The sequence below is a fragment of the Geotrypetes seraphini genome, chromosome 9 (genome assembly GCF_902459505.1).
Source record: "Geotrypetes seraphini chromosome 9, aGeoSer1.1, whole genome shotgun sequence".
NCBI classification, from domain to species: domain Eukaryota; kingdom Metazoa; phylum Chordata; class Amphibia; order Gymnophiona; family Dermophiidae; genus Geotrypetes; species Geotrypetes seraphini.
Genome location: NC_047092.1, coordinates 97,022,607 through 97,036,860, shown reverse-complemented (window position 1 = coordinate 97,036,860; position 14,254 = coordinate 97,022,607). Strand labels below are relative to the sequence as shown.

At 40.8% G+C, this 14,254-nt stretch overlaps 1 protein-coding gene across 9 annotated transcripts in view; it reads right to left on the bottom strand.

The window, feature by feature from the left end:
* Window positions 1-14,254, bottom strand: part of PPP2R3A (protein phosphatase 2 regulatory subunit B''alpha) — a 1,177,159-nt gene that overhangs the window by 184,621 nt on the left and 978,284 nt on the right. For all 9 annotated transcript variants that reach the window (XR_004540589.1, XR_004540590.1, XM_033957843.1 and 6 more), the window contains one exon: window positions 9,390-9,508. Coding sequence is in view for 7 of the 9 variants with exons in the window: in XM_033957843.1 (XP_033813734.1) it covers window positions 9,390-9,508 (119 nt within the window). In the remaining 2 variants the exon portion in view is untranslated. The remainder of the gene's footprint in view (window positions 1-9,389; window positions 9,509-14,254) is intronic.

Sequence of the window (14,254 nt, the reverse complement as noted above, 5' to 3'; positions counted from 1 at the left end):
GCCGATGAGGTTCTCCGCCTGAACACCTTAAGCCACAGCTGTGGCGGTAGGAGGGCTTTGTCTGAGGCTTTTCCTCCTGGTAGAGCCCTGCCTGACTCATGTTGTAGCTTTTCCATACCTTCCACATGACCTTGTGAATGTGTTTATTGTTGAAAAACTATTAGTGGGAAGTTCACTATTTCTGAGTTATTAATATTAATTGAAAGGTTGAGACAGATAGGAATAGAGGAAAGGTATGCGACTGGTTTCTGTCATTTTGTCAAATAGGAGAATGCATGTCTGTAGAAATGGTGAAGTGTCATCCGATATCTTAACACCCTGCGTTGTGATGCAGGGATCTGCTCTATTGGTCACTTTGTTCAACGTCTATCTCTCACCACTAGGTGAGTTGATAGATAAAATGGGTGTCTCTTACAGCTCATTTCAAGTTTCAAGTTTATTAAAGTTTTGATTTGAACGCAATATCAAGTAATTTCAATGTGTATAACAATAATAATTTGGAGGGACAAATAAAAACCATTTAAAACAATAAACGTACAATCTTATCCACAATTTTTTAAAGATACATAAGGAATACAAGGATAAACTACATTTCTTTAAAATTAAAAAAAAAAACAAAAAGAAAAACATTTAGGGAAGAACAACATCAGGAGGGGTATTAAAAGATTTTTGGTGAAACTTGGTCTAAAAGTAATTGGGGTTTTTTGTTTTTTTTTATAAAAAGACTTAATTTAAAGGAGAATAGAAAAAATCAAGAAAGATTGTCTGATCTAAACTTCATATGCATCTTTATATAGATGGCTTTTTAGATTGCTTTTAAATTTTTCTAAGGAAGTTTCAGCGTGCAGAAAAGTAGGAAGTTTGTTCCAAAGCTGGGGTTCCAAGACAGAAAAAGTTGTGGTTCTTCTAGTGCTAATTACTTTCAATGATGGAATGGTCAGCAAATACTGATCTGCTGATCTAAGAGATCTAGCTGGGGAATATGGTATTAAATATCGATATAAGAATATAGGAGTATTGGTTTTCTGAATTTTGAATGTCAACAATGCTATTTTATATATTATTCTGTGTGAAATCGGTAGCCAGTGTGCTTCTTGCAAAAGAGGGGTGACATGATCGTATTTTTTAGAATTAGTAATAATTTTTATTGCTGTGTTTTGTATGATTTGTAACCTTCGTATTTCTTTCTGTGGTATAGTGTGTTACAGTAATCCAGCCTAGAGATTATTAAAGAATGAATTAAGATATTAAGGCCCTGATTCTCCAAAGTGCGTCCTGATTTTAGGCAGCTGTAGGCGTCCTACAGCTGTCTAATCAGCCAATCGGGATGCACGTTTTTTTAAAAAAATGCTCCCCAGGCAGGCCGTCTATATTGAAGGCGAGGCCTGCAAGATACCTAAGCTCGCCTAAGGGCCTTAGGCAAACCTAGGCGGCCCTACGCGTCTCCCTAGTAGAGGAAGAGACGCTTACAATGTAGGCCAACAAAATGCTGGCCTACATTGTAAGTAGACACGGCCGCTATACTTATTGCGGCAAGGGATCTTTCTGCTGCTATAAGTATAGTGGGCCGCGGCCGCCTGTCCAATTGCTGGCAGGAGGTGCTCTAAGGCGCCTGGGCCAATCAGGCCTTAGACTTAGTGGGGATGGGCGGACCCGCTATGCCTAAGGCCTGATTGGTCCAGGCTTCTAGAGCCTGGGCCAATCAGGCCTTAGGCTTCGGAAGGATGGGCCGGGAAGGGGCGGGCCCGCCTCATTTCGACGAGGCGGGCCTGCCGGCTGGATGGGCACATCCTGTCTGGCCAACAAGGAAAGGTTAGTTTGGTTGGGGAGAGGTTTTAGGGCTGTTAGCGCGGGGGGGGGGGTGCGCAGAGGGGGTGCGTCTTCCGGCAGGAGGGATTGGGCAACCTCCTGCCAGCGATTGGTAGTGTCGGGGGGAGGCGGTCGGTAGTGTCGGGGGGGCATCTTCTGGCAGGAGGGTTTGGGCACCCTCCTGTCAGCAATTGGACAGGCGGCCACGGCCCGCTATACTGATTTGCTATACTAATTGGCTATACTGATTGGCTGATTAGACAGCTGTAGGACGCCTACAGCTGCCTAAAATCGGGACGCACTTTGGAGAATCAGGACCTAAGGGCTTTAGGTTCTAAAACGTTGGCTAAGGATCTAATAAGACGCAATTTATAAAAACAATTTTTAACTACAGAACTGATCTGATCATTGTAGGATAGCTCGTGGTCCAATAGTATTCCTAATATTTTAGTCGTCATTACTTGTAGCAAGAACGGAAATTAGATGTATGTACACGAATGCCAGAAGCTTAGGAAACAAAATGGGCGAGCTGGAAGAAATAGCAAGAAGAAAACAACTGGATATCATAGGAATAACAGAAACATGGTGGAATGAAGAGAATGAATGGGATACGGCATTGAAAGGCTACAAACTATATAGAAGAGATAGGATTGGGCAAAAAGGGTGAGGTATTGCCCTGTATGTTCAAGAAGAAATAGAGTCTGTTAGAGTAGGAGAGAGAGAAGCAAATGGCAAACTAGAATCACTCTGGATAAAGATTCCTGGACATAAAGAAGCAGACATACAAATTGGACTTTATTATCGACCCCCGGGACAGACGGAGGAAACAGACATTGAATTGATGGAGGAAATTATTCGAAGTAGTAAATCGGGAAATACAACTATCATGAGGGACTTCAACTTTCCGGGGATCAACTGGAAATTGACAACGTCAAACTGCGGCAGGGAGTTAAAATTCCTTGAAATGTTAGGAGATTGCTTCCTTGAACAAATGGTAGGAGAACCGACAAGAGGAAATGCAATCCTGGTCTTGGTCATAAATGGCATTACTGGAAGGGCAGCAGATGTGGAAGTTTCGGCCCCGCTAGGGACAAGTGATCACAATATGGTCAATTTTACCTTGGGCATCGGAAAGCGGAAACCAATCAAGACTGAAACTACGACCTTTAACTTTAAAAAAGGCAATTACGACAGCATGAGAACTATGATTGGAAAACGACTCAGGAAGGGCATAGCAGACCTCCGAACAGTTGAACAAGCATGGTCTCTACTGAAAAATACCATCATAGAAGCACAGAATCTACACATTCCGAAGATATCCAAAGGAAGGCGAAAAAAGAACAAAGGAGAACCAGCTTGGTTATCCAAAGAGGTAAAAGATGCAGTGAGGGAGAAGAGGAACTCGTTCAAAAAATGGAAACTGAGAAAAAACGACGGAAGCCTGGAACAGTCACAAATCAATCAAATAAAAGTGCCATAAAGTGGTAAGAGATGCCAAAAAAGTCTACGAGGAGAAGATAGCGCAGGAAGCCAAAAACTTCAAGCCCTTTTTTAGATATATAAAAGGAAAGAAACCAGCAAGAGAGGCAGTGGGCCCTCTCGACGATCTAGATAAGGAAAGGGTCAATTAAAGAGGACAAACAGGTTGCCGATAGGTTGAATTCATTCTTTGCCTCAGTCTTCACAAATGAGGACACTTCAACAATGCCAGCCAATGCCAGGATATTCACCAGGGAGATAGAGGAAAGCCTCACACACAGTAAATGTGACGTTGGACATGATTTACATTCAGATTGACAAACTAAAAAGTGACAAATCCCCAGGACCGGATGGAATTCACCCGAGGGTATTAAAGGAACTTAAGGAGGAAATTGGTGAACTATTGCAATCCATAGCTAACATGTCATTAGAACTGGGCAAATACCAGAAGACTGGAGGATAGCGAACGTCATCCCAATTTTCAAGAAAGGATCAAGAGGGGATCCAGGAAACTACCGACCTGTGAGCCTCACATCGGTTCCAGGGAAGATGATTGAAACACTAATTAAAGAAAACATTGTACAACACTTGGAGGATCATAATCTATTAAGGGCTAGATCATCATGGCTTCAGGAAAGGGAAGTCATGTTGACAAATTTACTGCAATTCTTTGACAAAGTGAACAAACAATTGGATAGTGGCGATCCAGTGGATATAATTTACCTGGACTTTCAGAAAGCATTTGACAAGGTTCCACATGCAAGGCTCATGAAGAAACTACTAAGTCATGGAATAGGGGGAGAAAGTGCACAGATGGATCGGAAAATGGCTAGAAAACAGAAGGCAGAGGGTTAGCATAAATGGGAAATACTCCGGACTGGGAGAAAGTGACTAGCGGCGTGCCCCAGGGCTCGGTTCTTGGACCTATATTGTTCAATATTTTTATAAATGACCTGGAGGAGGAAACATCATCCAATATAATTAAAGTTTGCTGATGATACAAAACTATGTCGGGCGGTTGGCACTCAAAGGGACTGTGAGGACCTCCAAAAGGATCTGAACCAGCTGGAAACTTGGGCGAACAAGTGGCAGATGAACTTTAACATAAACAAATGCAAGGTGATGCACCTAGGAAAGAATAATACAGAACATGAGTATATGATGATGGGGGTGAAGTTAGCAAAATGCAAACAAGAAAGGGATTTGGGGGTACTGATTGACAGTACCCTTAAACCATCGGTACAATGTGCAGTGGCGGCAAAGAAAGCAAACAGGATGTTGGGTGTAATTAAGAAGGGGATTACGAGTAGATCGGAAGAGGTCATAATGCCGCTTTACAGAACAATGGTCAGACCGCATTTAGAATACTGTGTTCAACATTGGTCTCCATACCTTAAGAAAGATATAACTCTGCTGGAGAGAGTGCAGAGGCGAGCCACGAAACTTGTCAAAGGGATGGAGCATTTGGATTACAAAGATCGACTCAGGAAACTGGGACTGTTTACCCTCGAGAAGAGAAGACTGAGGGGGGATATGATAGAGACTTTTAAAATATTAAAAGGATTTGATAAAATGGACCAAGAAACAGCATTACTAACATTTTCAAATGTGACACGGACTAGAGGTCATAGCCTGAAACTGAGTGGCAGTAGGTTCAGAACAAATGTCGGGAAGTTCTGTTTCGCGCAACGCGTGATGGGTGCTTGGAATGCACTCCCCGGGAGGTTGTGGAGGAGACTACTGTACTGGGATTCAAGCGCAAGTTGGATGCACACCTTCTTGCATATCATATGAGGGATACGGTAATTCTGGGTCTCCAAAAAGGAGTACTTAAATGGACCGTCGCGGGTGCGGATCGCTGGACTAGATGGACCTCGGTCTGATCCGGCGAAGGCGTTTCTTATGTTTTATGTTAAGAGAGGAGACAATATTGAACCTTGAGGGATACCATATGAGTTTATATAATTACTTGATGATGTATCATGGAAAATAACTTTAGATGACCTGTCCTGAAAATATGACTTAAACCAATTTAAGACTTGGTCCGAAATATCAATTGCAGATAGTCTATTAAGGAGTAGATGGTGATCGATGGTATCAAATGCTGCCGATAGGTCAAGTGAAATCAAAAGGACCGATTTATGATGATCTCAATAATATTGAATGTTGGTTGTAAGACCTATCATTGAATATTCTGTTGAATAGTTGGCTCTAAAGCCTGTCTGGTTAGGATGTAGTGTGTGAGTTTTTTCAATGAAATTGCTTATATGGTTAAAAACAACTTTTTCTATTAATTTAGTGAGAAATGGTAAGTTGGCGATTGGTTGATAGTTCGATTCAGATGAAATTGAGTCTTTAGAATTTTTAATTATTGGACGGATGATTGCCTCTTTCCATTCTTTTGGTATAATCCCTGTTGTTAAACTATTTTCAGTCATTGACTGAATAAAAGGGCCAAAGAAGGGAAAGAAACGTTTTATAAAGGAAGGAGAAATTGAGTGAGAGACTGCACCTTTGATTTTGATACTTTGTAGCAACTGTTTGAGGACCTCTAAAGAAGGTATTTGAAAAGTGGTACATTTGGTAATGGGTAAAGTTGGAGTTGGTTCCAATTCTACATTATAGTTATTTTTTGGGTTAATACTATGTCCGATTTTATGAATTTTATTTACAAAGTAATTTGCTAGGGTAGAAGGATGTTTTTGCTAAATTTATTTTAGTTTTATAATATGATAATTGATCTTTATATCTTTTCAAATTCTCTTGTGATTTGTTTCTTCTCCATTTCCGTTCTAATGCCCTAAGTTGTTTTTTAATTAGACTAAGTTCTTCTGTATACCAAGGGTTTCTTCTTTTCTTATAACTAATAGTTTTTGTACATAATACATAGTTGGGGAGATGAGCTGCTTTCTGAGTTAAATGGTTACATGGATAAAATTGATGAGTTGAATCATAGTAAAGGGATCAACTTGAATATAGGTAAAACAGAAATAATGATTGTTGGGGACAAAAATTAGCATTTATGACCTAGAGAAGTTCATCTAGGCAATCAATTGATTGTAATTAGTGAAGAGATTAGGGTACCTGGTGTAATCTACAACTGATACAAAATACTACCATAAAATTTATCACAAAACAGGAAGAAATTTGATCATGTCACTCCCTTACTAAAAAGTGAGCACTGGCTGCCAATCCCACACCGAATTATATATAAAATAGCTATTCTCTCTTTCAAGTTCCAAAATACTAAAGAACCAGCCTTCATTCACAAGCTCCTTATTCCACATGACCCTTTAAGAGTCCTAAGATCCTCCTCTCAACATCTTCTTCATACACCATCTTTGAAAATCATTAGCACGCGTCAGGCCTCTTCATTTGCAATTACAGCCCCCACAGTATGGAACTCCTTCCCACTTCATATCAGGGCTGAACAAAACTTAGATAAATTTAAGGGGAATCTAAAATGCTACCTCTTCCAAGATGCATATGATTGCTGAATAGATTTGGTGACTAGCTTCCCTATTGTTTTTTACCCTCCATGTTTCCTTTGCTTTTAAAATTGTAGTTCTCCCCATTTTCCTATTGTTTTTATGTTTGTCAAGTTTTGTTTAGTTGGTACTTATCTATTTAATGTTTCCCCCTTTTCTTAAAATATAAATTGTAAAACACTTAGAATTCATGATTAGTGTTTTAGCAAAATTTTGATAAACTTGAAAACTTGGGGTATCAAGAGTAGTACAGCTTGCTTATTTTGCTATGCGCAAATTATCTCTTTTGAAGAATGTGTTAACCAAGTGTTACAGTAAATGGTACTGTCACAGTTAGATTAGTGTAATGGTATCTATTTAGGTATGCCTTCTGTTCGGATTAAGGCACTACAGATCTCAGCAGCTCGGATGTTGATGGGAGTGTCCCTTTATGCACATATCTCTCCTATCTTATAAAATTACATTAGTTACCAAAAATGCACTTTCGTATTTGAAATTTGTTCAGAGTATTTATGATACCTTGTCAGACTATTTGGCTAAGTGCTTGATATTGTCTAGACCATCCAGCATTGAGATCTGAGAACTGTTTGTTACTTGATACATGTAAAAGGTATACAGTGCATTATATGAAGACTACAAAATCATTGCTGGCCCTGTTTTATGGAACATTCTCACAGGTATTTTGAGATTTTGTGGAAGTTAGTTATAGTTTAGAAAATTATTGAAGACTTACCTCTTTGCACAAGCATTATTTTGCTAGTGGTATTTTTCCTTGATTACAATGATATAACTTTCCTTTCTGATAGCTATGACAAGATGTACTGCTAATTAACTTTGTTTTATTTATTTAGTTTTGTTATTTAGATATTTATAGACATGTATGTCTTTGAGGCTTTGGTCAAAAGCAGATTAGAAATGTTTTAAATAAATAAAATAAATGCTTAAAAGTACAAAATCGAAACGAAAATACATCTAAAAATCTGCCTAAATCGGCATTTGGACGACCTAAAAGACATGTCATCCAAGTGCCAATAATTGAAATGGATTTTACATGTATCTAGAAGCATCTTAGGCCTCTTGACTTTTGCTCTGCGTCCAGAACGTAAAGGGGTGTTTTTCAAGGAGTGGTTAGGGCGGGATGTGGGCTGACCAAACTTAGGGCTCCTTTTACTAAGGTGCACTAGTGGTTTTAGCGCGCGCCTCCATAGAGCTTGCATTAATATTTTTCATTTAGCGTGTGGTTAGTGCGCACTAATCTTTAGCACGCGCTAAAAATGCTAGTGCACCTTAGTAATAGGAGCCCTTAGTTGTCCTGCAGTGATAATCGAAAGTTTGACGAGGTTGCCTGGATGGAATTTATACATTTTGACTTAGACGAAGTCAAAACAGGTATAAGATCTGATCAGGTTGCCGCTGAGCAGATCATGACTATCATGATCAGTTTAGCAGCCCAGGCAACCCGCGAAGGCTACCGCCAGGAGAGATGCCCAATCTCTCCTGCCAGACACCCCTCCGAACAATCTGGCAGGAGAGATGCCCAATCACTCCTGTCAGACACCCCCCCTCAGAAAGTTCACCAGCAGGAGGGATGCCTTTTTCCTCCTGCTAGACACCCCCCCCAAAGGTAGCCCATCCAGACCCCCAAGCCCACCCCCACCCAAGCGCACCTGGACCCCCTAACCTTTTTTAGATGGCTAGACGGGTCCTTCCTGCGTCTGGCCAGTAGGTCCACCTTCACTGGAATGGCAGGTCTGCCCCTTCCTGGTGCATCTTGGGAGATTGGCCCAGGCACTTAAGGCCCCTCCCGGAATCTTAGGCCCATCTCCCAGTGCATTCTGAGATGTGCTGGGAGTGGCCTAAGATTCCAATTGGCCAGATCCCTTAGGCCCCTCCTATTGGGTCTGTACATTAGAAGGGGATGGGCCAGCAAGAGGAGGGAAAAGGAGGAGAACAAGTATTGTTCGGGGGGGGGGGGTAAAAGGTGGCAAGGGGTTAGTTTGTTTTACGCAAAATATACTTGTGGGGCCCCAGACTGATTCAACTAGGACCCATATAAAATGAGCTATCCAAAATTCACCTGCTCATCTTGTATAGGCCCTAGCTGAATATTGCCAGAGACACATAAGCCCTGACTCCTTCCCAGCACTTCCCCCTGGCTCACCCCTGACAGGTCCATTTTTCTTGGGTTGGTCAGAATTGATATCCAGTGGCACTGACTGAATTAGAGCCGCTGATCAGCGATTTAATTGGGCTAGAGCCTCTCTGGCCCAATATATGCAGGTACTTTTGTTTGAAAATTGGTTTATGTGAAATTATAAATATGTTTTCTTTTCCAGTATTGGAAATGTTATTGTTTAGTGTCAAGCCCAAGCATTTTATTTCCATAGGACAGCAGGTATGTATAAAGTGAATCACAGTAAAGCCAATGGGTTTCTCAGTAAGATTATTTTTCATCAGAGGAACACAGTCTCACCAAGACTCTCCTCTCCTCTACATGTAGAAGAATTTCCAGATCTACAAACATTTAAACAAGTCCCAGAACAGTCTCCACAAATACACTGTAATTTTTTCATATTTTTTCTAAAACTTTTACTTCATACTGTACATTTGCACCTTTTGCAAAGTGAATGGGTCTCGCTGTTCATGGTCGAGGTACTTCTCCAGACTGAAGTAGGTGTCATAGAATATATGAGCCATTCTGCAGCGCTTCAGGTCCCGCAGTGTTATTCTTCCTGCAGTAAGCATGATAGTTAGCAGGGAACTCCTGCCTTTTCAGTTTTCTTAATACAATACAATGGCAGAGTTAAAGAAATCATTCAGAACTTTCTTAGTCATAGGGCCAGTTCTTCATGAAAAATGATGGCAAAATAACATAGGTTGGATATCATTGAATAGTCCTGAAAGCTGCATCTTTACACAATTTTAGTCTTTTAGAGGTATCACTGCTATCCAACTCTTTTGCCAGATTTTTTAAAATTGCATTTATCAAGCTGTAATACCTTTTTAAGGGGCAATTGTATAACGCATTTTCCAAATTTAAAGTTTGTTTCACAAATGGAAAATGGTTGTTATAAAACTGTATGTGGGTATATATAACTTTCATCTCTTTGTTTTGGACTGTCATTTTTTATATGCTTGTGAACCATTTTGAATTATCTATTTTGATCAGGAAAATGTTATGTAAGTGCAAGTAAATAAACAAATAAAAATAAAAAGACCCACCACAAAACTGTACCTAGTTTATATGAACTGCATGAAGGTGTTACTGGAGGCAAGTTTAGACAGAGAAGGGGCAGAGCTGTGATGTATAGAAAGATTAAGTTCTTACCTTGGTAATCTTTCTTGTAGATGTGTCTAGTGTAGAGGTCTGCATGGGAATGGGGATCACGGGAATCCCCCCTAACCCACGGAACTCCCATGGGGACCCCCCTCTGGCCCACAGGACTCCCATGGGGACCTCCCTCTAGACAACAGGACTCCCACGGGGATGAAAGGCTTTGGAAGCAGGGTTCGTCCATATAATATAAAGGACACGTCAGCCTTAGTAAAAGAGGGGGTTTATAAGTTAATTACTTGAACAGAAAACAAAAAAAGGATTCCACCAAAGAGATTCCACAAGGAAAACAGTAGCGCAAACACAAAAGAAACTGTGGAATTGATGATCCTGTCAGAAGTAATTGCTGCTTTTTATGGGGAAGGGCGGGGATTGAGGTAATTCCTTGCGGGAATGGGTGGGGACTGAGAGAATCCTGACGGGGATGGGTGGGGACAGAGATGATCCTGGTGGGGACGGAGAGGATTCTGGCGGGGACGGGGGGGGATGGATGGGATTTCTGTCCCCGCGCAACTCTCTAGTCTAGTGGTCCTGAACATAAGTGCTAGGTCCTGAATGCTTGGGACTTGTATCTGAAGTAGCAAGTTGCTTGCAGAAAACTGTCAGTCATGTTTTTTAACTCCACCTCCTTCCTAGGGAGCTGCAGAAGCCCCCTCAGTTTGTACAAAAGCAATCAAGTAGCACTGCAATCAAAGACATAACAGGAAGGAGAAAAACAGGGAAAAATTGCCGAGACTGCAATTATGTTCTGCTCTGTAACAAACAGGAAATAACATTATAACATTCAAACTTGTGCAACCAGCAGAAAATATTTAGAAGCTTGTAGCTACTTGCAAGACCTGCTAACAAACAGAGACAAACCATACTGAATAGACATGCATCATCTTTCTTTTTTTTTTTTTTTCTTAGCTTCTTTGAGACAGAAACTTCTTCCAATCCATTGATCCTCAGGCAGAAGGCAAGGAAAGCTCATACACAAGGCAGGGCTTCAAAACCACTAGACACATCTACAAGAAAGAAGATTACTGAGACAAAAATCTAATCTTTCTTTCTAGTGAACTGTGTCTACTGGTCCTGAACGCTAAGGATGTACCAAAGCAGTCCCCAGGGTCTAGGGTGGGCCAGCTGTGTCTGCCTTTCAAGACGGAGGCCCCTAAACCAGTAAGATATTTCATGATGAGGCTGTCTGCTCCTGGAAGGAGGCTGTGATCAGCAGACAGGCATCCCTGTGGCTAACAGCTAATTGGAGTCAGTGCTGGAGGAGAGGACCTCTGATTTTAAACGTTTGCTGCAGAACACGTCCCGTGGACACAAGCCTGCTTTAAACTCTTTGGTGAGATATGACTCCACTCCCACAGTAGACATGGAATCAATCTCCCCTCAACTTTCTGATTTGAATCTACATAAATCATGTATGGGGAAATCTGCTATATTGTTATCTCCTCTTCAAATGCCTCCAGGACCTAACATCAGTTCTGTTCCTGGAGATAAAACTATTACTTTGCAAGACGTTTGGACAGAATAGAAACTTCATTACAGGGTACTGTTGTAAAGCTATGTCAATTCTCAGCAGAAATAACTAATAAGGTAACTCAACATGATATCCAATTAGCATTAATTGATAAGAGAATTAATTGATAAGACAAATTAGATGCATCTGTTTCTGTAATACAATCTTGTTTAACATCTAATATGAAAGATAATATTATATTACATCTCTAGATGGAGAAAATGCTATGAGATCTAGGAACCTCAGATTTTTAAATTTTCCTATATCTCATTATCCGTCACCTTTGGAGTTGTTTAAAATGTATTTGAAATAAATTCTTCACTATTCTCAGGTAGACGGTTTTATATCTGATCATTTATATTACATTTCCCGAAACTCCAAGGTAATAGTTGAAAAAGGAGGGGTAGATCAATTAGTATCACCTGACAGTTTGAATATCTCTCAATTTTTTGAATCATCCAAAGATAATATTGCTAAAAAAGCAACATTGTTGGTTACATTTAAATCTGATTTGGAAAAACAAGCCATTCTTAGATTTTATTTTTCAAATAAACAGGCTCCGTTTTGTGGGCAACAATTAAATGGTTTTCCAGATGTCTCTAAACAGACACAGTGCAGGAGAAGACAGTTCCTACTGCTTAAGACTAGGGTCTTGGCTGTGGGAGCTATATTTTTTCTTAAATTCCCATACAAATGTTTAATAACTTATGGGACAAAAACCAAAGAGGAAATCCAACACAATCTGCAGTCAGGTAGAAACAGCACAAAATAAACAAAGAAAAACTGCAGACAAACGTAAAAGATACAGGATATGTTTATTATATCACTTATTGAATGCGGTTAATGTTACCACCTTTTATCAAACCAAGGGACCCGACATGGTCCGTGTTTCAGTTAATACGCCTTTATCAGGGGTCCTAACAAATGGAACTAAAGATAACTAAAAATATGCATGAGCAAATATATGAAAACATAAAAACTTGAAGAGAAAAAGTGCTAAAAGACAAATATAAAATGGTGAATTGGTGAAAACGGGGATAAAAAGAAGACCCCCTCCCCCAGTAATGGTAGGTGAAATATAGTGCATGTGATTGCGATGTGGATAACAGACATGATACTGGATGAAGATAGTGAAGTAGTGAGTAGAACAACCAAGTTGTAAAATGACAGGACAAATTGTGGTGCATATGTTGTCACCGTGTATCACCAGGCCGGGCTGCGCCCAAGTAGGAGTGGCCGAAAGAGCCCAGAGCACATGGTGCTGACTGAGCGGTTTATCAGTACTAATTGGAGTTGGTGGATCAAGTAAAAACACCCAGTTCTGCTTCCAAACCAAAATTCTTTATTCCAATAGAAACCTCAGCTTCAAAACCCACAATTGCATTCACAGTTCAAAAACGAAAAAACTTGTATTTCCCTGGTATAGTCCAATATTACTCTTCTCTATCTCCAAGCAATAGTCCATAGATTTAAAACTACTTTAAAGATGCTTTCTTGGCAGTTGGAAACAGTCTCTTGCTGGAAATCACTTCTGGCAGCTTTAGACTGGATCCGCCTCTGAACTCTTTGGATGCAGAGCTCAGGGCAGAAGGGACCTCCTCCCACAATGACTGTTGGTTGTGGTCCCTCCCAACTAGGACCCACAATCCAGCCTATGAAAACAAATCCCAAAAGGAAAAAGGTCTCCAACTACTGCCAAGGCTGTGCAGTGTTAATTGCTCCAGCCTAGAAACTTTGTGGTTCTTGCCCAAAGGAATGCAAGGACCCCTCACAAGCCACTAAGGCTTTCAGTAACCTTTCTTTTGCCTTAAGGTTACAGAGATAACCAGCACATTAACTAGCACAACCAGTCTCAGCCTAACTTCCTTTAAACCCCATTGGTTTCCATAGCCCACTGGTCAGCATCAACATCTCCCTCTTTAAAGTCCATGGATTCTTCCTGGTCTAAAAAGTCTTCATTATCAGAAAGAAGCTTCCCTCATGCATTCATCTAACATTTCGGCTTCCATAAAGTTAGCTCTGATCTGGGTGTTAGGCTGAGGTATACTGCTATGTGCTCTTGGAACTGGACTCCTGTCTCCATTCTGTCTCCTCTCCAGTGTGGGTTGGTTCAGTGGCTGCCTCCTTTCTGAGCACCGCTGCTGGTCCCTATAAGCCTCAGGATAATGAGCAACAGGCGTGGCTTGTTCCTGGCTAAATTGAGGACTAGAATGTTCCTGGTGTTGCCTGGAATTGTGTCCCCCATGAATGTTAGAAGATGGGTGGTGCATCCTCCCCCTAGGAACAATATCCTGAGTACTTATAGTTCCACTTACCCATTGTTCTCCCTTCTTTAACTCAGGCGAAAACAAATGGGTACTTCCTTGCTCCTCACTGAACCTTCCTTATCTGACTGTAATTCTGGGCTGAGGTGTTGGTAGTGTTTTATCTCTTTGGGAAAGAATTTTCCCTTGCCTAGCCCTAGGTGTCCTTTCACTACCCTGCTCAATCATAGGGCCTACTCTGTGACATATCCCTCTCACCGAGAACCTATTTATCTTTTGCCCAGGTTGGGGTACAGGCGTATTTTCCTCACTACACCGAGACAAGACATCTGCGTTTTTATTCATAGCTAACTTCTCTTCTTTTCCTGTG